General features: G+C 26.3%; 1 protein-coding gene across 1 annotated transcript in view; it reads right to left on the bottom strand.

Annotated features, from left to right (window-relative positions):
- Positions 1 to 1,006: 1,006 nt before the first annotated feature.
- The window catches only part of LOC135925983 (delta-1-pyrroline-5-carboxylate synthase-like), a 29,863-nt gene continuing 5,569 nt past the window's right edge, over positions 1,007 to 25,300 (bottom strand). Inside the window, exons 3-16 of the mRNA XM_065461603.1 lie at positions 19,025 to 19,222; positions 16,144 to 16,356; positions 15,725 to 15,877; positions 15,001 to 15,255; positions 14,567 to 14,777; positions 14,092 to 14,235; positions 13,701 to 13,927; positions 13,511 to 13,648; positions 13,150 to 13,261; positions 12,746 to 12,829; positions 12,252 to 12,373; positions 11,853 to 12,081; positions 11,517 to 11,612; positions 1,007 to 1,769 (exon numbers count right to left, since the gene is read on the bottom strand). Of these exons, the coding sequence (XP_065317675.1) occupies positions 1,600 to 1,769; positions 11,517 to 11,612; positions 11,853 to 12,081; positions 12,252 to 12,373; positions 12,746 to 12,829; positions 13,150 to 13,261; positions 13,511 to 13,648; positions 13,701 to 13,927; positions 14,092 to 14,235; positions 14,567 to 14,777; positions 15,001 to 15,255; positions 15,725 to 15,877; positions 16,144 to 16,356; positions 19,025 to 19,222 (2,352 nt within the window). The 3' untranslated portion in view covers positions 1,007 to 1,599. The remainder of the gene's footprint in view (positions 1,770 to 11,516; positions 11,613 to 11,852; positions 12,082 to 12,251; positions 12,374 to 12,745; positions 12,830 to 13,149; positions 13,262 to 13,510; positions 13,649 to 13,700; positions 13,928 to 14,091; positions 14,236 to 14,566; positions 14,778 to 15,000; positions 15,256 to 15,724; positions 15,878 to 16,143; positions 16,357 to 19,024; positions 19,223 to 25,300) is intronic.

The following is a 25,300-nucleotide window of genomic DNA, read 5'->3' as shown; positions in this document are numbered from 1 at the left end:
AAAAGAAAACCAATCCTTCATGTTATAATTGCTAGTTATTATAAAAGTATATTTTCTATGAGTTTTTGTAGTGTTCAGTATATTTTATGGACGGGCTGGATCCTAATAATATATTTTCTAGTGGGCCTGTTAAAAAAAATTTTTTTAATGGGCTTGGGTCTAAATAATTATTTTAATTTTGATTATTTAAAACAGTTGCTAACTTAAAAAAATATTGCAATTTTTTCTTCTAGTAATATAAATTTCAGCATTGTAAACAAAATGATTGCCTAAAAATACACTTATATATTGTTTATCTTTGATAAATATAAAAAATTAAACTTTTATATATGGGTTTGGGAAGGGAAATTTTTTTGAAGTTTAGCATACCTCAGGCTTGTTTACTGCCGGACTGGACCGTGCTTGATCCAATAATTAGGTTTGTGAAGGTGTCTGACAGAGATATCAAACACAGTGATTTATACACGATTTATAGAAATAGACATCTAGAATATAAGTGCTTAATTGACAATGAGGAATATTAAAACCCTGATGGCCGGAAAATTCGTATAAAAAATTAGAACCGTGGCGTACTTTTAGTAAATTTTTTACTATCTGGGGCGGGTGCGACTGTTCGTAAATTTTGAGGCCAGGCATCGGGCAAAATTTTAGAATAATTTCGGGCCGGACTGGAGAAAAATTTAGAAGACTGGGCAACTTATACAATTCTAAACGTGCCTGGCCTGGGCTAATAAGTAGTAATTGAGGAATCAGTTGTATGAATGAATTTATCGATTTAGATATGATTATTAAAAAAGTAAAAAGTTGTATTAACAAAACTTATTCAAAAATGTAGCTTACAATTTAAACTAAAACAAATTTTTATTGAAAAATGAAAAAGAATAAAATATAGTTTAGTATAACTAGATGACATAGGTATACGCTGAGATAAAAACTTTAGCACAAGATTCTTTCTTTTTAATATATATATTATATAATTAAATAAAAATATGTTTATATTTAAATAAACATTGGCGTGGTTTGCTATTGATTGGCAAAAAAGATATAAAAATCATAATGTTAAGAGAAAAAACATTATCACTACCTTTATAATTTGTCTATCTTCATATGTTTAAATATTTAATAATGAAAGATATGTTATAAAGGGGTAATTCATATAAAAGGATTTTAGAAGGTATAACTAACTAGCTATTATATTGCAAAAAAAATTCATCAGTTCATTTAATGAATTGAAAAAGGTAGGAAAACATATAAGTTATAAAAATTCCATAATAATATAAATAAATTCCATGGTCCATAGAATAGATACTTTTCAAAATGCGTCAAAAAAAATTGTGTAAGGACAAAAAAGTTTTGATATTATAAACTACAAATTCCAACATAATTAAGTTCCTTGTATATTTTTGCATTGTAAATTTTATAATTTTTATTTAAAATATATAAGAAAAAATAAGTATTTAAAATTATTAATTAGTAAACATGTAAAGCCAGTTAAATTTAGAGTTTCTAAAAAAATTGGTATGCTACTAACAAATTAAATTTTAACATTATAAATATTTAAAAAAATTAAAAATATAATTTTAAAACAAATTACTTAGTTTAATACGTTTTAAATAATTTTTTGTGTATGTATTTTTGGTCCGAACCGGCAGTAAAATCTGAGACACAATTTCCATTGCCTTTCATGATCCATTTGGTTGTCAAGAGACCATCCATCCCTACGGGGCCTCTGGCGTGTATGCGTGATGTACTAATACCTACTTCAGCACCTGTTTTGTAAATTATATTAAATCATTTCTTTCATTACTAGATCATTTTATAGGGGGGTCATAAATTGAATAGCAAACAATTTTGCAGTATTCAAATGATCTGCATTTAATTCCCTGGTTTTGTATTGTTAATCATTTCTTATTTTTTTTAAATGGCAATTATCACATTTTGTAGATGCGCCTTTATTGAACTCTGTATCGGGCTTATTATTTTTTTAGGTCCGGCCCGATATGAGATTTTATTGGCTCATTTTTCCAAAACTCGGAGTACCAATAGGGCGAGAGGAAAATATTAAAAAATCAGTGTTTTTCCTGAAGAGAATAAGCATTTGTATGGCAAAATAATTAAAATTTTAGGTCCGAGTCAGACCAATCCGAGTTCAGTCGTATTTTATCCGGCGATTTCGATAGGAATTTATTTTCAAAAAGTGCCAATCAAATTCCTCCATTTCGAAGTGCACACTAATCATTTTCGCTATTTAATATATGTAAAATAAAAGCTAGGCTAATCTCTAGGAGGCGAGAGTTGTGGGGTGGATGGGGTAGGGGTATTAACGACCGTAAGAAACTAAATTTACATCCTAATCTTCGTAACATCAATAACTTAGTCTAGTGTTTGAGCGATGAAAGCAGAATACCCTCCACCCTTAAAAAAATACCCCTCTCCCCTCCAAAAAAACTTTAATTTTTTTTATTTACTTTCAACCTTAATTATAAATTTCAAAAATAATTTTTATTGCATCAATTTCATTATATAATAAATTATATATTTTATTTTAAATTAATAATTTAAACAACTTAGGGAAAGAAAGTGAAAGAATTTATAATTTCTTCAATATTTAATTGTTAAAAGAAATTTTATGCCAATAAAATGGTTAAATTATTAAGAAAATGATCTTTCACGGTACTATGAAGTTTTGTTTTATTTCGTTTAATTTTACTCATGACCCTTTCGGCTGTACATGAGGTAGTAGGAATAGTTAATAAATATTTATTATATAAAATTGATAAATTAGGGAAAACAGAAAAATTAGAAAGTAAATGATAAGGTAAAATAAATGAATGGTTATTCAAGTCCGAATCATAAGTCTCATAATAATCATCAGAAGTAACTATCTGACAAGTGTATTCTTTAACCTCCAGGAGTGGCCCCTATAACGGGGTGGGAGGGGGCGGGGTACGAACAACTTCCTCTAATTTAAATTTTTTTATTTTTTAATTTTTTTTTAAATTTTATTTCGTTTCCAAGATAATTGCGACTTTATATCCTTGAATATGATAATTCTAACTTTTATTAAAACTTTTATTAAATTTTAGAGTTCAAACAGGATATTTACATATTAGCCATTACAAGAATATTTTATAGCAACGAGTGTAGGTTAAAATTTTTTTATATTTATTACTTTTTTAAATTATCTTAAAATGAATTAGGAATTACAATAATATAATTAACCATTGCACATAATAATTTAGTAATTCTTTGATAATTTAACAATGAGTGGAGATAAAAAATTCAATATCATGTATAATCCTTTTTGAGTTATTTGAATATTTAATAAATTAGTCATGTCATTATAATAATTTAGCAATACCTTGCTTGATTATAACATTTATAAACCACAATTATGGCTTAAAAAAATATTTATTATATTTTGTTTAATATATAAAGTATAAATAATATATCTGTGTACTTTTTATATTAAGATTTATTTTAAGAGGAGTAAAAACTCGGTAAGTAATTATTTCTAAATTAAAAATAATACAATTTATCTAAATGATAATAAAATATTAAGATGAGAATATTTATTCTGATTCTGAATAAAATGCTCTATTCAAGTTTAAGAATTGTATAGTTCAATTTTTATAATATTTTTTGTATTGCTTTAAGATCCGCATAATATTCCATAACATTTTTGTTTTATTTTAAGATCAACATAATGTTACAAATATGGAAGAACTCCCAATTATCTGTTTCAGCAAACATAAGTAATTTAAGAGAATCAAGGGGTATATAATAATAATGCAAATTTCATAATTATTTAATTTTATATTTGAAGGCTTAATTTCTTTTAAACTTTCAAAAAGAAACTTATCGAATCTACTGTTTTACGACTCACTCCAGGCAAGGCCGCAGGACTATTATTTGTATTTTAGGCTATAGTAATAAAAAATGTACAAAACCTTTACAGAAAAAAAAAATTAAATAATAATTTTGATACTTTGATTATTTTGAGAAATATGTTTGTTTCTTTTCTCATCACAATTAGATACATGCACTATTTGTTAAAAAAACCTTTATAAAAAACACCTCGCCATTACATGAACAACATCTTAAAATCGTGTCCTTTTCTTTTATCCTTTATTTAATTGGCATAATATCAATCAAGCCTTTAATTATGAAATTAAAAATATGAAATTTGCATTATTATATACCCCCTTATTATCTAAAATTTCTTATATTTGCAGAAACAGTCATAATTAAGAGTTCTTCCATATTTGAAACATTATGTTGATCTTAAAATAATACAAAAAATGATGAAAAATTATTTTGATCTTAAAGTAATACAAAAAATATTATGAAAAATTTTGTTGATTAAAGTAAAACATTATGAAAATTGAACTATATAATTCTTAAACTTGAATAGAGCATTTTATTCATATTAAATATCCTTATATTAATATTTTATTAACATTTAGATATCTTAAAGAGTTCTTACTCCTTCAAATAATTACTAGTGTTTTTAAAAAGTTCTTACTCCTCACTAGTGTTGCGTAATCGGCTAATTTTAGCCGACTAAAAACGGCTTAGCCGAGATTTTAGGTGGAAAAATCGGCTAAGCCTAATTAGGTAAAGCCTAAAAATCGGCTAAGCCTAATTAGGCTAAGCCTAAAAATTGGCTAAGCCTAAAATCGGCTAAGCCTAAAAATTGGCTAAGCCTAAAAATTGGCTAAGCCTAAAAATGGGCTAAGCCTAAAAATTGGCTAAAATAAATTAGTCAAAATTCTGCATCGATGAGCATTAATTATTATTTATTTATTTTAGTAAAATAATTTATTTTATTTATATTTAATGTAAATATTTTATTATTATCAACAAATAAACATGATATGATTTAATATTTTTTATTTATATTATTATATTTTGAAATGAAAATAAATTTATTTATTTGATGTTTTTTTAATAAAAAAAATAAATGCTGCTATATTGTAAAAATGTAATATTCTTTATTATATAATTTATTAGTGATTTTCACAATCTTCTTTGTAAATACATCTTTTATTGAGGAATTATATTGTAAATTTTATTAGATAAATAAACAATCTTTTAGGTGAAATCTTTTATCATTTTTTTAAAATTATCTATTTATTATTAAATGAGGTGGATTTTATGAAACTTTTTTGATGTTTATATGATCTTTTTGAGGATAATAAATGTGACAATTGTCATAATCGTTCTTTTATAAGATTTTTTTTAATTTTTTTGAAGAAAGTATGTTAAAATAAGTATTAATAACATGTGTAAATACAAATTTAGTGAAGATGTACCAATGAAAAGTGGCAATTGTCATAATCGTTATTTTTAAAGTTTTTCGAATTTTTTTGACGAAAATATGTTAAAATAAGTATTAATAACATGTGTAAATATAAATTTAGTGAAGATGTACCAATGAAAAGTGACAATTGTCATAATCGCTATTTTTAAAGTTTTTTGAATTTTTTTGACGAAAATATGTTAAAATAAGTATTAATAACATGTGTAAATATAAATTTAGTGAAGATGTACCAATGAAAAGTGGCATTTGTCATAATCGTTATTTTAAAAGTTTTTTGAAGAAAATATGTTAAAATAAGTATTAATAACATGTGTAAATATAAATTTAGTGAAGATGTACCAATGAAAAGTGACATTTGTCATAATCGTTATTTTTAAAGTTTTTTGAATTTTTTTGAAGAAAATATGTTAAAATAAATATTAAAAACATGTTTAAATAAAAATTTAGTGAAGATGTATTATAGAAAAGTGACAATTGTCATAATCGTTATTTTTAAAGTTTTTTTGACGAAAATATGTTAAAATAAGTATTAATAACATGTGTAAATATAAATTTAGTGAAGATGTACCAATGAAAAGTGACAATTGTCATAATCGTTATTTTTAAAGTTTTTTGAATTTTATTGACAAAGATATTTTAAAATAAGTATTGATAACATGTTTAAATAAAAATTTAGTGAAGATGTACTCTAGATAAGCGACAATTGTCATAATCGTTATTTTTAAAGTTTTTTGATTTTTTTTGACGAAAATAGTTAACTTGCATCGATATTGATAAATTTTAAACAAGATTGTCTGGTGAAAATTGGTAAAAAAATAATAATTTCTAACTTAGTATTAGATATTATGATATAAATTTTGCATATTAATTTCTGACCCGATGAATGGATGTAATAAAATGCCAATTTGCTCCTGTTTTTGGGGAAGAATCTATTATTACCATATGTTTTTCTATGGCATATACTCAGGTAATTTTAATTTTACAATCTATATTTTTACCCATTTACATCAAAGAAATTTTAAAAATAACGATTATGACAATTGTCACTTTTCTATAGTACATCTTCACTAAATTTTTATTTAAACATGTTATTATTATTCATTTTAACATATTTTCGTCAACAAAAATCAAAAAACTTAAAAAATAATGGTTATGACAATTGTCGCTTATCTAGAGTACATCTTCACTAAATTTTTATTTAAACATGTTATATATACTTATTTTAACATATTTTCGTCAAAAAAATTCAAAAAATTTTAAAAATAACCCATATGACAATTGTCACTTTTCATTGTCTTCACTAAATTTATATTTAAACATCTTTTTAATACTTATTTTAACATATTTTCGTCAAAAAAATTAAAAAAACTTTAAACATAACGATTATGACAATGTCAATTTTCTATGGTACATCTTCACTAAATTTTATTTAAATATGTTATCAATACTTATTTTAACATATTTTCTTCAAAAAAATTCAAAAAACTTAAAAAATAACGATTATGACAATTGTCACTTTTCTATGGTACATCTTCACTAAATTTTTATTTAAACATGTTTTTAATACTTATTTTAACATATTTTCTTCAAAAAAATTCAAAAAACTTATAAAATAACAATTATGACAATTGTCAATTTTCTATGGTACATCTTCACTAAATTTTTATTTAAACATGTTATTAATACTTATTTTAACATATTGTCGTCAAAAAAATTCAAAAAACTTTAAAAATAACGATTATGACAATTGTCACATTAAAATATTATCCTTAAAAAGATCATATAAAATCATCAAAAAAGTTTCATAAAATCCACCTCATTTAATAAAAAATAGATAATTTTAAAAAAATTATAAAAGATTTCACCTAAAAGATTGTTTATTTATCTAATAAAATTTACAATATAATTCCTCAATAAAAGATGTATTTATAAAGAAGATTGTGAAAATCACTAATAAATTATATTAAAAAGAATATTACAATTTTACAATATAGCAGCATATTATTTTTTTTATTAAAATAACATCAAATAAATTTATTTTCATTTCAAAATATAATAATATAAATAAAAACTATTAAATCATATCATGTTTATTTGTTGATAATAATAAAATATTTACATTAAATATAAATAAAATAAATTATTTTACTAAAATAAATAAATAATAATTAATACTAAGCATCGAAGCAGAATTTTGACTAATTTAATTTTAGCAGATTTATATAGGCTTAGCCGATTTTTAGGCTTAACCTAATTAGGCTTAGCCGATTTTTAGGTTTAGCTAGTGTTGTAAACGAGCGCGTTCAATACGAAGTTCGTTTTTTTGAAAAAAGGTGATGAACGGCGTTCCTTTTTTTTGACGAACTTTGAACGTGAACGCGTTCCTTTTCTTTGATTAACGCGTTCAATTTTGCGTTCGTTCAATTTTAAAAACACTTTTTATTTTTATTTATTTGAAAAATTAATATTAATCCGCATTTTTTAACAAAAAAGTCTTATATTTTTATTTATTTGAAAAATTAATATTTAATCCATTTTTTAACATAAAAGTCTTATATTTTTTAATCAGCTGTTTTTACTTTTTCCTCTTTCATATTGCAATTAACGTACCATAACGTGCTACTGCTAGAGAAGATAAGATTAAAGTTTATTAATTTAAATATTTTATATTTTAATTTAATAGATTAGGATTTACAAGGATATAAATATTTCATCATCAGATTCTGAAAATAAAAATTCAATATTAGATGAATTAGAATTACCATGGCCCTATCAAAAATATTTCACTGTTTTAAAATCAATTCCGAGATATCCTTTTTTTTTAACGAGGAAGAAGAGGGCAGATTGGAGGATGATAACAGCTCAATTTTTTGAGACAATGGATAAAACATTAAATGTTTTTAATAAATTCCCCCTTTTAAAAGAATGTTTATCAAGTATAACACCGCAATCCCTTCATCTGCCCCTGTTGAGCGAGTTTTTAGTATAGCTAACGCTGTATTAAGTGCCAAGCGTTCATGCCTATCAGATGAAAATTTTGGAAAGCAATTATTATTAAAAATTAATAAGAAAAATTTTTTATAAATTTATTTTTTTATCGCTCTATTATATTGTATTTATAATTATATTGTATTTATAATTATATTATCAAAATAAAACTATTATTTTTTATCATGGCTAATATATTGGGTTGAAAAATATAAGGCATTTATTTATATTAAATTAAATTTAAAAAAAAATTTATCATAAAATTTTGAACGCAAGAACGCGTTCACGAACTTGAACGCGTTCCTTTTTTTGAATTTGAACGTGAACGCGTTCGATTTTTGTCAATGAACGTTGAACGCGTTCGATTTTTTTTTAAATGTTAACAGCACTAGGTTTAGCCGATTTTTAGGCTTACCGGCTTAGCCTTATTAGGCTTAGGCGTAGTTTTTAGCCGATTACGCAACACTACTCCTCACTTAAAAATAAATTTTAATATAAAAAGAACAGATATATTATATAAATTGTGGTTTATAAATGTTATAATCAAGGTATCGCTAAATTATTATAATATTATAATGACTAATTTATTAAATATTCTAATAACTCAAAAAGGATGATACATGATATTGAATTTTTTATCTCCACTCATTGTTAAATTATCAAATAATTACTAAATTATTATGTGCAATGGTTAATTGTATTATTGTATTATTGTAATTCCTAATTCATTTTAAAATAATTTTAAAAAATAATAGATATGAAAAAATTCTAACCTACACTCGTTGCTATAAAATATTCTTGTAATGGCTAATATATAATATCCTGTTTGAACTCTATAAAATTTAATAAAAATTTTAATAAACGTTAAAATTATTATATTCAAGAGTATAAAGTGGCAACATCCAATCATGAAAAATTCGCAATTTTTTATATGAAAGTTATATACCATTTATAGTAAACGCGTTATTCGAGCGTTGTGTTATTTAGCGCAGCATTATTACAGCTGATTCCGTTTTAAAAATAATTTAATATAAAGCTAAAATAGAGATAATTATTTTATATAATATTTAAGAAAAATCATATACCCATTTATCGAATTCGCTATTATTTTTATAATCGTATCGCATATTTTTTATCAACGTATCGAAACATATGTTTTTCAAATTTTATCATAGCGTTATCATCATAATGCTTCATATTTATAAATTTATACTTATTTATTGGCTTATTCATGTGCATTTTAATAGTGTTAAAAGATATGTAGTGCTCAAAACATGACATGATGTACTAACAAAATCGTAACGATTTTTGCACATCAAGATTACCACTTCTACTTTATGATGCCTTGAGGGCAGCGTTGACAGATCCTGCCACTTCTACCATGGCTGATGCTATAGTTTTAAATTGCAAATCATGTCGAAGGATAAAGGGTTTGCAATAAATGAAATTGGAAAAAGATTGCATCATTAATTTAAGAAATATAATTTAAATTATTGTCTCCCTTTTTAGCCAACATATCAATATTTTGAAACTTAAACATTTCTTCAAAAACTTGGCTCAAATTCAAATAATAAAACTAACTGCTTCGATATCATCTTTAACAAATGTCTCTTCCGCCATTCTCTTAAAAAAATTGCATTATTATCAAATTAATCAAACATTAGTTTGCCAATTTAATTTGCTTTATTGCAAACCTTTATATCCTTCGAAATAGTTTGCAATTTTGTACAAACCAAGCTTGTTATAAACAATATTTTATCTAAAACATAAAGTGATAAAATAAAAATTTTTATTTTAAAAACAATAGCACTAGCCATGGTAGAAGTGGCAGAATCTTCAGAATCCTTTATTGTCAAAGCTGCCATCAAGGCATCAAAAATGTTTTACAATAGCCTTATATGATGATAACCAGCATCTATAAATATAAAATAATAAATATAAAATAAACATTTTAAATCTAAACGAATAATAAAATATTACCGAGTGGTATTCTTTATGCGTAAAAATAGTCGCGATTTTGTTAGTATATTATTCTGACATGATTTGAGCACTGAAATATACACGAATCTCGTCTAAGAATCCTAAAATTCTTTACTGATTGACATAATTGAACAATGATTAAATTTAATGATGGCAATGGCACCAATTATATGCTACCTTTGGGGTTTCAGTTCTAATCAAAGCCTGTACTCCAATGATCCTTTCACTAAGCACCATCACAACTAAGAAAATAAGGGGTAGAACCCGTACAATATATTAGTGATCTTCGGGCCTAATTCTTCAAGTCCAGCCCAGCCCGAAATTTTTTTTAAAAAATTATCCAGACCCGGCCTGGCCCGAATATATTTAAATATAGAAATTAATTTTTATAATTACACAAAATAAAAGACATATGTTATATGTCGTTTAGTTTCAATAAATAAAATCATATATTTTTATTTTACATAAAAAATTCAATATAAAATTGATAAATTTAGATGTATTTAAAAAAATTTCCAAAATCCGACCCGACCCGGCCCGAATTTTTTAAAAAATATTAGGCCCGCCAAACCCGATTATTTAAAATAGAATTAGGCCCAAGCCCCGCCCGAAGCCCGTTCGGGCCGGGCCTAACTTTGCAGATCTCTATAATATATATTTATTAGTTTTTTTAACTGACTTAGGCGTTTCACCCTTTTCAATATATCCTGCTAATAAAGTTATTGCTATATTATTATATGGTAAAAGATTGTATCCCTTCTTTTTTTTCATTTTTTTGTATAAGTGCAGGATCTGCAATAAGTTTTAGACCTATCATTTTGCTCACTTGCTGTGTGTTCGCCCAGAAGGCTTGACTATGAGAAATCAAATAACCAAAACATCTTATTATTATTTTTATGATTCATTATTGACACATTTTTGGAGGGTATTAGATATTTTAATGACGATTTGTTATTGGCAAGTCTTCGATAATCAGACAGACATCATATATGTCTGTGAAGATTCATGTGCAATAGTAACGCGATTGATATTCTGTCATTTATCCATGCCTTATAAATTAAATTACATTTTAAAATAAAAAAAAATTTTTTTAAAAAAAGTACGTCCCATAGCCAAAGGGATACAATATTTTCTAAAAAATGTACCCCCTATCAAATTTTAAGAAGCAGTTGCTTCATACCCTCATCATTGTAGGGGCCCCTGCGTGCTTAAATGTTATAAATACCTAATCCGAATCTATATCCATCAGCGAATCTTGTGCTGGCGTTGTGAAATACACAGGCACTATCCACTTTGCTAAGAAACTTTTGGGCAGATTCATCTTAAAAAATATATTTAGAGAAAGATAATAAAACAAACAAATTGCGAATAAAATTTTATTATAAGGTTCTATTTTCAAATTATTTTTTGTTTTTAGAGTGATACAAGATATATAATATATATTCAGATCAGGGGGAGGGGAGTTATAAATAAATCGGGCATTAAATTAAAAATATTTCTATGATTAATATAACTTTTACAAGTATCTAGTGATCAACTTAAATGGGTGTATTAAACTCACCGTTATCCGTCACTATACAATCCGTATGAGAGCTTCCGTATTGGTTGATGTGGTCTATAGCGTGATCGATATCCTCAACTATTTCCACACTGCATTGCAAATCTCCGTATTCTTTGAACAAAAGGTCATTATTGGAAGAAGACGTCGCCGTTGAAAGGGGGAAAAATGAGGAAATTTGGTCAATAAATATTAAATTCTGTATAAGTCTTGGGCCGGGATGCATAATTACCTTTAAAATAAAATTAATTTTAATTATAACCGATGTCCCCTTTAAAAATTTAGAGTAAACAAAATATATTTCTAATTATTATGGTCCATTTTCAATAAAAATTGAAATTCCGAATCCCCATGGATTTCATATCTCAATATGGCACATATATAATACAATTCTATTCATACATTTTCGTTATTCAACATATGATAAATCTGCTGAAAGGTTCCATTTCGTCCCAGGTCTTTGTGCAATAGAAGAGTCTCCATAGCATTACAAGCAGAAGGATATTCGCATTTGCTATCCCTAACTTAAGGTTTTTTATTATTATTATGAATAATAATAAACTTGATAAGAATAAACCTTCAAAAGGGTGGCCACTTAAAGATTTAGTCGACATATAGATATAACCAATATATAAAATATTTCGATAAGTATGGAAGAAAGCGGGCAAGACATAAAGGGTCTAAGATATAGAGATGGACACTGTGAAAAGGTATTCATCTTTGAAAATTTCACTGAATTGATCCAGAACCCTGAAGCCGATTAACAATATAAAGAAAACTAAATATGTTTTAATATTATAGTATCATATATTGTTTTGAATAATATATAAGAAGTTTTAATTCTTTTAAATCTAAATTAACAAATAATTTTTTTAAAAAAATTATTATTTATTTACCGATTTTAAGGCTCATTTGCAGATCAGCATCTCGATCCAAATAAACGTGACAAATGCCTTCACTGTGACCTAAAACTGGAATACCTAATTTTTTTTATAAAAAGGAGGGAGGGGGGAATTCAAACAAATAAATAAAATCTAGTAATATAATTTCATTAGTCCAGTAACGTCGCTAGCTCTTAAAATTTAGATGAGTTAAAAACACAGGTGTAGCTAGAGTTGAGAAAAAACGTGAACGTTTAAATATAAGTTATAAGGATAACTTTATTTTAGGCGAGTTGTTTAAATTAAATTCAGGACCGCGAATAAGGCGTGTACCTCTCCCCAAGAAAATAACAGTACATTAACATTAATGACAAATCAAGAGTTTAATATGAATCACGAGAAATGAATTAATAATTAACCATTTGATTTTTCTTGAATAGTTGAAACCAACTGTTTGGATCCTCTAGGAATAACGAGATCAATTTTATTCTTCAGTTTCAACAGTGAATCGATATCTTCCCTATTATTTATCTGATTTGTAAATTAACTTTAAATATTTCGAAATATATAAAAACCGTTTTCAAAAAAATAATTCTTTATTAGATAAAAAAACAGGACTGTTGACTCTGTTAGAAGTAAAATTTAATGTTGCGTTAGATAAAATTGAAAACATTTTTTTTCTATCTATCTCATTATTTTGTTCTTCCTCTTCTTACTTCTGTTGAAGTTTAAAAAAATAATATAATTAAGTAGGCAGGAAGGAAAGAAAGAATCTTAAACCAGTGAAATAGCATCTTGACAACCATATCTTTCCAGGATATATTTGATGATATTATACAAGCATTCGTTACTGTGTGAGGCTTCCTTACCACCCTTGAGCAAAAGGCCATTAGCAGTGGCAATGGATAAAGCTCCTATCTAAAAATTTACAATATAGTATTCATTAACAATATTATTTATAAATACTAACCTGCGGTAAAGAATCAGGTCTTGATTCGAAAATGATAAGTAGTACTCCTATGGGGACTGTTAGCTTGAGTAATTCCAGGTTTTTAGCTATCAATGTTCTCTCCAAAACCCTATTAACAATATCTTGATCACTCCTAAGTTTGTTAGATATTAATCTGAGGCCATCTGCTAGATCTTTCAATTTTGCAGTGGTCAATTTAAGCCTATTTAGGAGTTGAGGAGATAATTCTTTATAAACATTATTAGAAATATTATAAAAAGAGTCCTTTCACATAACAATGGCTCATCAACTAATGTAATAAATACTTAAGTGTGCCATAAAATGATCGAGGTTAATTAAAATGATTAATAAATATTCGAATATAATTTTTTTTTAAATTTAAATTAAATACTATTTAATTTAGCCCTTTCTAGATCTTTCTCATTGCATTGTATTATGTGTCCTTGTTGGGATATGAGGGAGTTAGCAATTTCATCGATAATATTAGCTCTTTGGGTTGATGTGAGTTCAGTCAATTTTCTGCTGCCCTTCCTTGCTGATTTTGAAAACAAATTTTATTTTAATCCTTGTTGCATTTTGATAAATTTATAATTTGCCAAAAGTAAAACTTAAAAAAATATTGGAGGGCAAGAATGATATATAAATACCAGAAAGAAGATTATTAAAAAAGTGGGGTGGGTGTCGATGTGTCATCTCATTTTGTTAAGTTAGATTAGGTAGTAGAATATTTTTTGCGATTTTAAACTAGCACTGTCCTATGGTTAGAAATGTCACTGTTATTAACAAATGATTTCCACCTCATTCCTCTATAAATATCAAATATTAAAGTATAAAAAAAGGGAAAAGGCATATGTAAGATAAAAAACCCGAATCGGCCAAATCTTCAACATAGTAAGGAAGTTTATCATTGACACTTTTAGAAACATTGTTATCGTTTTTAATGGTAGAAGGACAGGTGTTAACAAAGAATGTTCCTATATTTTTGCCGTTTATGATTTGATTTAAAGAATTGGGTTGCGTTCCGTCGCATATTATGACGGAACAACCGTTGTTTAAAGCATAAGTAGCGGCATTAATCTACAATATTTTTTTTTGAATTTATTTTATTTGTTTACTCTTTAATTATCTCTCTCTTTTTTTTATTCGTTATTTTCTGGTCTTTTCTTTGTCATATTTTGTTTTACATCCTATCTTATAGTTTTATAAGCTATTATTTCCTCCCTTGATTCATGTATTCATTCCCAAGATGGTAATTAAATGGAAGTAATTATAATATATTAGTTGTAAAAAAAATAAAAACTTTGGATTCCATCCCACCTGTACCAACCCTGGATTTGTGGCCCAGCTTCACTTTTCCCCAGTGCAAAGATGGACAGAAAACGTCCATAAGTTCGGCTCCTTTCTTATGAGAGGGAAAGTCGGAATATGAACCCGTGTTTAACGAAGGAGGCGTCGTATAGATGCCCGGCACATCCGACATTATAACTAGCAAATCGGCTTTAAGGTCCACAGATAAATGGGTAGCTACTACATCGTTGTCTTTCACACTTATAATCTAAGTGATGAGAATGATAATATAATAATATTATATCTTATCATCTTTAGTATAATATGTTTTTTTATATATAAAACTAGAATTGATTTCCCCATTTTTGACGTTAAAATCAATATCATAAAATCGGAATTAATTAGAGTTAAAAAAAATGGGGGGAGGGGGGGATAGCGGAAAATATTTATTTTTTGTTTCATTTTTATTTTTCAGACATTTTTTTATTACCCGAATACCTTTTTTTGGAATAAAAATATAGTTGCTTAGTTATCATCAAGAAATATAGTTTCATCCCCAATCGTGACGAAGTATACAAATGGCGGTGAATACAGCATATTTTTTATACTTCGCCGCGAATTCGCGCTAACTGTGAATTCAGGATTCTTTTAAAACTTAATTTTTATTTTGAAAATCGTTTAATTTGAGGACGGCCTTAGAAGGAGGTTGAAATTGTAAAAAAATATCGATGGTTAACCCCAATCAGGTCGCTGTTCAATTTAGGAGGTGGGGCAATGGCATCGTTAGCATTGATTATGGGACATATCTTCAAGGCCAGAAGTTGCTGTATAGTGGATCTCAAATTGTCACGACAAAATTTGTCATTAAAGTCCGGTTGAGTCAAAAGCACCTTAATATTATAATTATTGAATTATTATAGAATATCTAGGGAAAGGTTTTAAGAAAAAGTTGAAAAGTATCATAAAAAACTTAAAAATTCTTATCTCATTTGCCCATGATAATATATAACAAACCCAAAATATGGGTCTGTAAGAGATCGATGATGATATTGTAATAACATTCATAGCTAAATTCAAAAGAGGGTGGCTTCTCCTAATTCTTTTATTCAAGATTAAAAGGAATATGATTTTAATTTAATATATTTAATTTTTTTACCTGCGCTGTTTTTATACCGTATTGCGCAAACATGGCATCGTATAAAGCCATAAGGCCACTTTGTCCAAGAGCAGCAAAAGCCCTAGAGTCGATATTGTTGTATATACGATTACCATTACTGCTGTCTGCATTTTTATTTAAATAGTTATCCAAATTTTTGTTATCCTCATTTGTAGTACCCAGATTATTTTGATGTAATGTTGATTCTTTTTTCTGGAAGAATGTTATTTTAAAGAAAAAATTTTAAAATTATTATTTGACTATTTGGATTAAACCAGCAATAGGTATTAAAACTTATAGAAAAAATGAGAAAATATTTATGATGATAAAAATATTATATATTTTTTGAAAGCATTAAAAACTTTCTTTCTTTTTCTTTTCTTTATTATCTTCATTTTACAATATAGTAAAATCGTTTTATTCAAAATCTTTTATCCATAAAAACACCGGTCATGAAAGAACTAAAGTTAAATCACATTCATTATAAATCGTCATTGTTAGTATATATAGGGGTAATTCCCTGACACAGCGATTCAGCCGATAATTTCAAAAATGAATGAAACTTGGCATGTTAGTTATTTATGTTGTAAATTTTAATAAAATCAAAATTTTAGAGTGCTAGCTCAACCAGATCCAAAGATATATGTCTTCAAAGTCGAAAATCGCGAAGTGCGTGATTTCATTAAATCTTGTTATTTTAAAAAATACTTAAGATAGAGTATCATTTTATAGCCCTTAAAATTTTACCTGGAAAATATAAAAAAATTTCAAGTGTTTTCTTATTTCCGGTAAAAATAAAAAATTAACATTGTTAGGAAGGGATTTTTTTTGGGTGTTAATATTCACTAATAAAATTTATTACCTTTATATTAAACGATTTAATTTAAAATCTCGATAGCCATTTTTGTTTTTTTAATTTTATTTGAATTTTTATTATTTTTATAAATAAAAAAATGTAATATAGATGGCGTTATATTATATTTTTTTGTATATAATATTTAATAAAAATATGAATAGTATTGTGATTAAAATTAAAAAATCAATTGAGTATAACCAAGAATAATGTGCTGGGGCATGTAAGCAGACAGCCCACACAGATATTATTTTATTGACGCTATATTGTAAAATAAACATATTTTAAAATTTTATATTCAAACTATTATAATTTTGCGCTTACTAAGGCCAAAATTTGTAAATATATCCTTTCATTGTTGTGGATCTATTATCGTTATTATTTGAAAATAACGATTTTATCAGCTTATTTATTTTTTTTATTCCTATCATAGCTACCAATCAAACATCATATATTTCAAAACTTAAACATTTTTTACAACCAAATGAATTTATTATAATTTGTGATTTCTTTGAAAATTATGCATTTATAATCTAAGACACTGTTCAAAAAATAATCAAGCCACTATCGATCCAATGATAGCATAATATAATAATGGCAATATAGAAAACCTTAATTATATGGTAATACAGAGTCACTTTAACAGGATGTTATTGCTGTACATTTATACCAGACTAAAATGATAAAATTTTTGACCAATCAATTCAGCAAAAGGCCAAACAATATATTACTGCTCTGACGGATCAGCTGCGCAATATAAAAACAGAAAATTTTTTATAAATCTGTGTTACCATGAATCAGATTTTGGTGTAGAAGCTGAATGGCATTTTTCAGCTACATTCCATGGAAAAGGTCCATGTGACGGCCTTGGCGGAACATTAAAAAGATTAGCAGCATGTTCAAGCCTTCAGCACATCAGTTCTGGACACATTTTAACGCCAGTTGATTTATATCAGTTTACAAAACAAAACATGCCATCAGTAAATTTCACATATATAACCAACGAACAATACAATTTACAAGAGATTAAACTATGAGAAAGATTCAATTTAGCTCGTCCCATTCCAGGAACTCGGGGAATACATGCTGTATTTCCTTAGTTTAAGTAAGCTTAAATCATAAAAATATTCATATGCAAAGGACTTTCAAATTAACAATATCTCAAATGCCGATAATTTGTCTTTTGCAGATAATTTGTCTCGGGTAAAAGGATGGTGATGGTCCATGGGGATGTAAAAGGAAATATATATCTTCTAAGTAATTTAATTCTTTTTTAGTACTGTAACTAACCACCAAAAATCGTCATAAACACATGTTACAAATCCTTTTTTTTATTAAAAATTATATATTATTAAAAAAAATTAATATAACGCCATCTATATAGCATTTGTTTATTTATAAAAATTCAAATAATATTAAAAAAACAAAAATGGCTATCGAGATTTTTTATTAAATCGTTTAAAATAAAGGTAATAAGCATTTTTAGTGAATATTAACACCCCAAAAAAAATCCCTTCCTAACAATGTTAATTTTTTTATTTTCATCGGAAATAAGAAAACAGTGTATGCCTTTATATAGGCCAAGAAATTTTTTAAATTTATTTTAATATTTTCCAACGTAAAATTTTAAGGGCTATAAAATGATATATAATTTGTAACTCTATCTTAAGTATTTTTTAAAATAACAAGATTTAATGAAATCACGCACTTCGCGATTTTCGACTTTGAAGGCGTATATCTTGGATCTGGTTGAGCTAGCACTCTAAAATTTAGATTTTATTAATATTTACAACATAAAAAACAAACATGCCAAGTTTCATTCATTTTTGAGATGGTGGGCCAAAAATCTGGTTTTTTTGGTAGATTTGACGTGGAATCCCCTATAGGTTAAAGCTCTAATTAGAGAAACACTTATTAAGTTGTCAAATCATTCTAGTAGAATATAGTGTAAGGATGTATTCCATTAAGTATCTCTCAACTAAATATTTAAATTCCTGAATAATCCTATTTTTCTTGGTAATAATATACTTTAACAACGCTGGTATCGGTATATTTGTCATGGGAGCTATTATTATAATCACCATCACCATTTTGGTTGTTTTTATTATATATGTCGTATATATTTTTGAATGAATTGATCTCTTGCTTGAGTTTTTGCTTGCCGAAAGCTACAGCTCCACTGGTGACTATTAGAACCTCTCTACCTTCCTTGTACATTTCAGCCACCTTATTTATTTTATAAAAATGTTATATATACGAATAACATCGTTTGATTATAAGTGCTTTATAAATTTTTTCCCCTCTCAAATATAAGTTGGTAAATTACTATATTTGTGCCGTTTAAGACAATTTTTAGCCGGCTAAACCGAGCGGCTTCGTGTTGCCGGATTTTCTCCGGTACGTGTCATTTTGGTTACCCATATTATTATTAAAAAATTTTAACGATAGGCCAATATATTACTAAGTCTGATGCAAACTTTATTCAAGAATTGCCTGATCATCGAGATAATAAGGAAACAAGTTATCATATTTAATAGTAGTGGGTTATTAAAATGGTGGGTTCAGCTGATTTGAATTCAACGACGCTATCTAATGCATTATTATGAATGCATCGTATGTCATTGCTATAAACATGGAAATTTAAATATAATATCATAATTAAATATAATTTTTATGATTTATTATTTAATTTTGAAAATGAAATTTATATTTTCAATTTGTATTATAAACCTTAATCATCTGGTCTAAATTATTAAAAATGTCATCGCAAATGGATATTCAAATCGATGAGTCATACAATGATGATATTAATGCAATGGAGGGTACCCTGGAAGAAAATGTTCTTGATAACAATAATACACATTTTCCATTTCCAAAATTTGAAAAATATTTTCAAATTAATGTAAAAACAACAAATGGCTACAAATTAATTTGTTTAAAATGTAAAATAAATATACCCTCAAATAAATCTAGTAGCTATAACTTCAAAAAACACCTAAAGGTAATTGTCATTTTTAAATTTTAATAGAAATAATTTTATAAGAATGTTCATGCCAACAGTTTTAAAGAGATATAAAAAACATCGTAATAATTTTGGTGTTTGTTTATCATTTATATCTTTCTCTTTGTTTATACCATACTCGTATATTACCATTCACTTTTTTCCTTTGTTCACTTATACCACCCTTTTTGATTTCATCCTCAAAACTGGTTCTAGCCAGTTTTCAAGATGGACATGATGGAAATTAATATTTGTTTATTATCATTTAGTTAAAAAAAATGGGGACTATATAAGACCTCGGAAAAATAAATTGCATTCATTAAGTATTTGATTTATTCCTTTTTTATTCTGTTTTATCATTTAATGAAATTCGACTGTATGATTTACAATAAAATAAATTCGTTACCTAATTTACTCGACGTTATCCGTGACCCCATGACATATCGATACCCAAACCCGGCCCCCTGGATCCCATTATCGACCATCCCGGACAGTATCTTTTCATCCCTGACGGTGGAACCCGTCTGTCTAAAATCAACACCAATAATTCACAGAAACTGACTGATAAAGTCATTGTCGATTTTATATAGGGCTGTGCCGATTAACATATTTTTCCCCGATCCGATCCGATATTGGTTTGAAACCGATCCGATATTTATACTGATTTTTTACCACCCCCCCCCCTTTGAACCAAAATTAAGAAATCAACATTTTTTATGCAAAAGTCGAATTAATTAATCTTTCATTATTCCTCCTCGTGATTAGAATTCCGCAGATAACGCATTTTGCAAAATTATCTTTGTCTTTTGTAAAATATTTCCATAATTCAGACACCATATCTAAAAAGTTTTTTTATTCAAAGTTAAAATAATAAAATGGGCTTTATCTTTAAGAAGATTTAAAATAAATAAAACTTAGGGTGTTCCTTTCTATTTTTACAAAAAAACTTTTAAAATACTATAAATCTATTTAAAAATAAATAAAATTTAGGGGGTTATGTGCATTTTCATTGTTTAAAAAAATATATTTAGAAAATATTATAAAAATGTAAAATATACAAAACATAAAAAAAGATCGGATAAATCTTTTACAGGTATCGGCCTGATCCGATATTTTTTTTATAATTGATACAGTTCAGCCAATGTTGGTTGATAATTCATCATTTATCACATTGATTAAAACTCCATCCCCTGGTACAATAATTTTATGTCATCAGAAGGGATGTACCGATATTTTTTATCGGATCGGGCCGATATTTCACCTATTTTAAAATATCGGTTATCGGCCAATATTATAAAATTTTCCGATCCGATCCGATATAAAATGGCATCTTTAACAAAAATAAAATGTTATAAATTTTTAAAAAAAAGTTATATCTAAAATCATTTATTTTTATAAATATCGAAATCCATATTTCTTTAATATTAATAATTAATTAATAAACATTCTGCCATATTGTTAATTTTTTTGCGCATTCTGTTTATAAAAGTGTGCGATAATCTCTTCAGAATCTTTTTTTAGTGGTGATATTGACAGTTACCATCGCTGCAGGCTGATTTCTAAAAAGAAATCTTCGATATATTAATGTTAAATATTATTTTAAATATTTATTCAAATTTAATAATATATTTGTTTATTACTTATTATGTATATAGATTAGGCCTACAAAAAAACGAATCGAATCAAATAATACTATTATTCATATTCGATTCGAAAATTCGAATCGAATAATTGCGCTATTCGTATTCGTACGAATAATAAAATCATTATTCGTTTCGATTCGTCGAATATTCGATTCGATTCGAAATTTTTTCTAAAGCTTATAAAATATTTTGCAAAAAATTTTTTACAGATGTTTAAAGATGACACTTTTAAGGATTCTCTAAACTAATTGTCATTACAATATAAAAATTTATTGAAAATAAACGAAATAAAACCCAATGATTTCATATAACGTTAACCAAACAAATTGACCAAAATATCCGATTTTTAGCATTAGAATTGCTTATAAAAAAATATTTAAACTATTTCTTCAATCTAATATTAAAATTTTATTAAAATTTTCTAAAAATGTACAATAATCTCATTTTATAAAAGTAGAAATAATACATAAAAATATAAAATTATAGTAAATCCGAATTTGATAATATCCAATTTTTTAAGCATAAAGTCTTTCTAATAGTTTTCTCATTCAAAGACATTCTATTTTTCATTATCATATTTGTTCCTGTTGAGAACAACCGCTCACATGAAGCCGAAGATCCCTGAATTGACAATATATCAGTTGCCACTTTCGACAACACAGGAAAACGATCCCCATGCAATCTCCACCATTCTAAGGGACTCTTATTTGAACTGATTCTTATTTCGTTAAGATATGTCTCCACCTCACATACTGATGCGATGTTATTTTGTTTAAAATTCCTATCCATGTTCGACTGTACTATTGGGTTAACTGATGTTGATTTGATATTATATTTTGTAATCATTATATACATCTTTAAATTTTTCTAATAGATTTGTCGTGTCTATGTTATATGTAGTTTGTAGTTGCTCAAAAAATTCCATTTTTAGTCTAGGATCCAGTATTGTTGATATTATAGTGTGAATATTTGTTAAGTTATAATAAGTTTCTATTTTCTCAATCGCACTGATAGATATTTGCGAATAATTACGAATATTTATATATAAATAATTTCGAATAATACGAATAATTCTCCTCATTATTCATATTCGATTCGAAATTTCGAATCGAATAATTGTGTTATTTGTATTCGTAAAATACGAATCGAATTGAATCGAATATCAAATAACAAATAATTCGTTTTAGGCCTAATATAGATTTATGTTGTTACTTATTATATCATAGTGATTTAACAATAAAAATATTTTATATACTTTTAGAGTTGCAATAGAATTGAATAAACTGATCATTATAAAATATTTAAATGACATAAGTTATGATATAATTAAATTATAGGTGTTATACTAATAAAAAGTATATTACAAATTAAAACCATTGGTATCTTTACAGAATACAAAATTAGATATGATATCGGATCGGTAACCGGCCGATATCAATTTAATATCGGGAATATCGGATCGGCCTCCAAAAGTGATATCGGTACACCTCTAGATTAAGATATAAGATAACTTTGAAGTGATGAAAGATTCTCTAATGGCAGAGTTGTCAGAGATATCCTATATATGTACCACGGCAGATGACAAATAACAGATAAAAACTTATTTATTTTTATAAATTGATTTGACATTAATGCTTTTAGAGCTTATTTGAGAATCACAGGTCATTGGCTAGACCCTAAGACTTTAAAATGAAGATCTTTAGCATTAGCCCTCATAAGGATAATAAGATGCCAGAAATAAGATGTACTTGCAAATAAAATTTATGATTCACCCCTTCTCTAAAACTAAGTCCATATATCAATTCCGGACGCTAAAAAAACAACGTGATAGACTAATGGTAAAGTTGAATAGTCTATACCAAACAAAGATGCCTTAGTTACAACCACAAAAATGACTTTCACTGATAATATTTTTGAAATAGAGGATACCAATATAATAAAAAATCCTCTAGACGCGTTTTTTAAATTTAACAATACAAATAAGCAGGGTTGGCAAGTCGGTCAATTGACCAGTCAAAAAGGAAAAATAAATTAAAAATATGTTTAAAAAAGGGAAAAACGATGTAAATACATGTGATCACAGTGTTTGCTTATTTTTTGTGTCCACAATATCAAGAGGAGAACTCAATAGTAGTGAAATCAATGAAGTATGTAATATAATTCAAGAATTAGCTATTTTACAAGGTAGTGATGACCAAAATATTTTAAGTGATATAATTAATTTTAGAAGCAAAAACAGCATGTTTAATATAGCAAATTATGTGGAAAGTAGTAATTTCTAGAAACAATCAATTCCGACCTCTAGTTAATAGATTAAACTTTGTCCACCCTACTCATTAAGAGACTAACAATTCCTAGTTCTACTTCTTCTTTAGTAGAGAAATAGGTCGATTTGGGTTAATATTCTTATAAAAATAAAAATCGATTGAAGATCTAAGACATCAGGAAAATTGATAAAAAATATTAAAGAAAATGATAATATTGTATATGAATAAGAACAAAACTCTGCTACGCTACACGTTAGTTATTGAATGACAATGAATTTAACCCTGCAAATGAGTATTTTAGATAATTTTTCTTATATTAAAAATATCCATATAAAATTAAATACAGCCTTGCCCTCAAGTGCTAGTGTTGATAGATTATTTATAGACGAACATATACTTTCTGATCGTCACTCTAGACTTGGGAATGAATAGTATAAAAATGATTTTATCATTAAAATGCAACAAAATAAATAAAAAATGAATATTACCATAAATATATATTTTTATTACATAAATTTTTTTATAATCAAAACTTAATATTTATAAATGTTGATTTTTATATACAGTTACATTATAAGCAAAAAAATAAATAAATTTATTTCTAAATATTTTTTACAAAAAGTAACTAATAGGCGCTACTTTTTTTTGATGGGTATCGATAGCGATAGCGCGCTTGAAAGTAGATTTTAACAATGCTGATATTATAAATATTCAAATGAAATTTGATGTGAATTTATTTGATATAATATTACAATTATTAGTGTATGGTATAAATATTAGTGATGTGCATCGGGCCTAATTTTTCAAGCCAGGGTTTGACACTTTTATAAACTAAAAATAAAATAATGAATGTTGAAGCATAGCAATTAACTTTATTAGAAAAATAAAATATAATATACTGTACTTATTTACAAATATAACAAAATTTTGATTCTTTAAAATATATATTTGATAAATTTCTTACTCTAAATAGATTTTAAAACAAAAATCAAGAATAATTAGACACATTAAAAAAAGTGGACTAATCGATGATTATTAGGTCTTCTTTTTTTTTATAAAGGTCCTGTATGACACATATAAAACAAAAATGAATAGGATGTAATAACTCAAAGGCTGAATAGCTTAAACAGAAATAAGTTTCAAAAATAATTATAGCGTTTGTACGACCTTACAACTTCTTTTTAAAATGAGCAATAATATAGAAAAATACATAATACAGTAAAACTCCGGTTTATAATAACTTCGTTTTTTACACGACATTTCAAAAATTCTTATATAAATTATAAATATTTGCGAATATGTATTTTCTGATTAAAGAATTTCTTTCATTGAGTTAAGGTGATTTGTGATTTTATTTTATGTGATAATATTTTAAAAATAATTTATAGGAGAT

The sequence above is a fragment of the Gordionus sp. m RMFG-2023 genome, chromosome 3 (genome assembly GCF_954871325.1).
Source record: "Gordionus sp. m RMFG-2023 chromosome 3, tfGorSpeb1-WG-v2, whole genome shotgun sequence".
Lineage (NCBI taxonomy): Eukaryota > Metazoa > Nematomorpha > Gordioida > Chordodea > Parachordodidae > Gordionus > Gordionus sp. m RMFG-2023.
The sequence above is the reverse complement of the archived record's forward strand: the minus strand, read 5'-3'. Positions and strand labels throughout refer to the sequence as shown.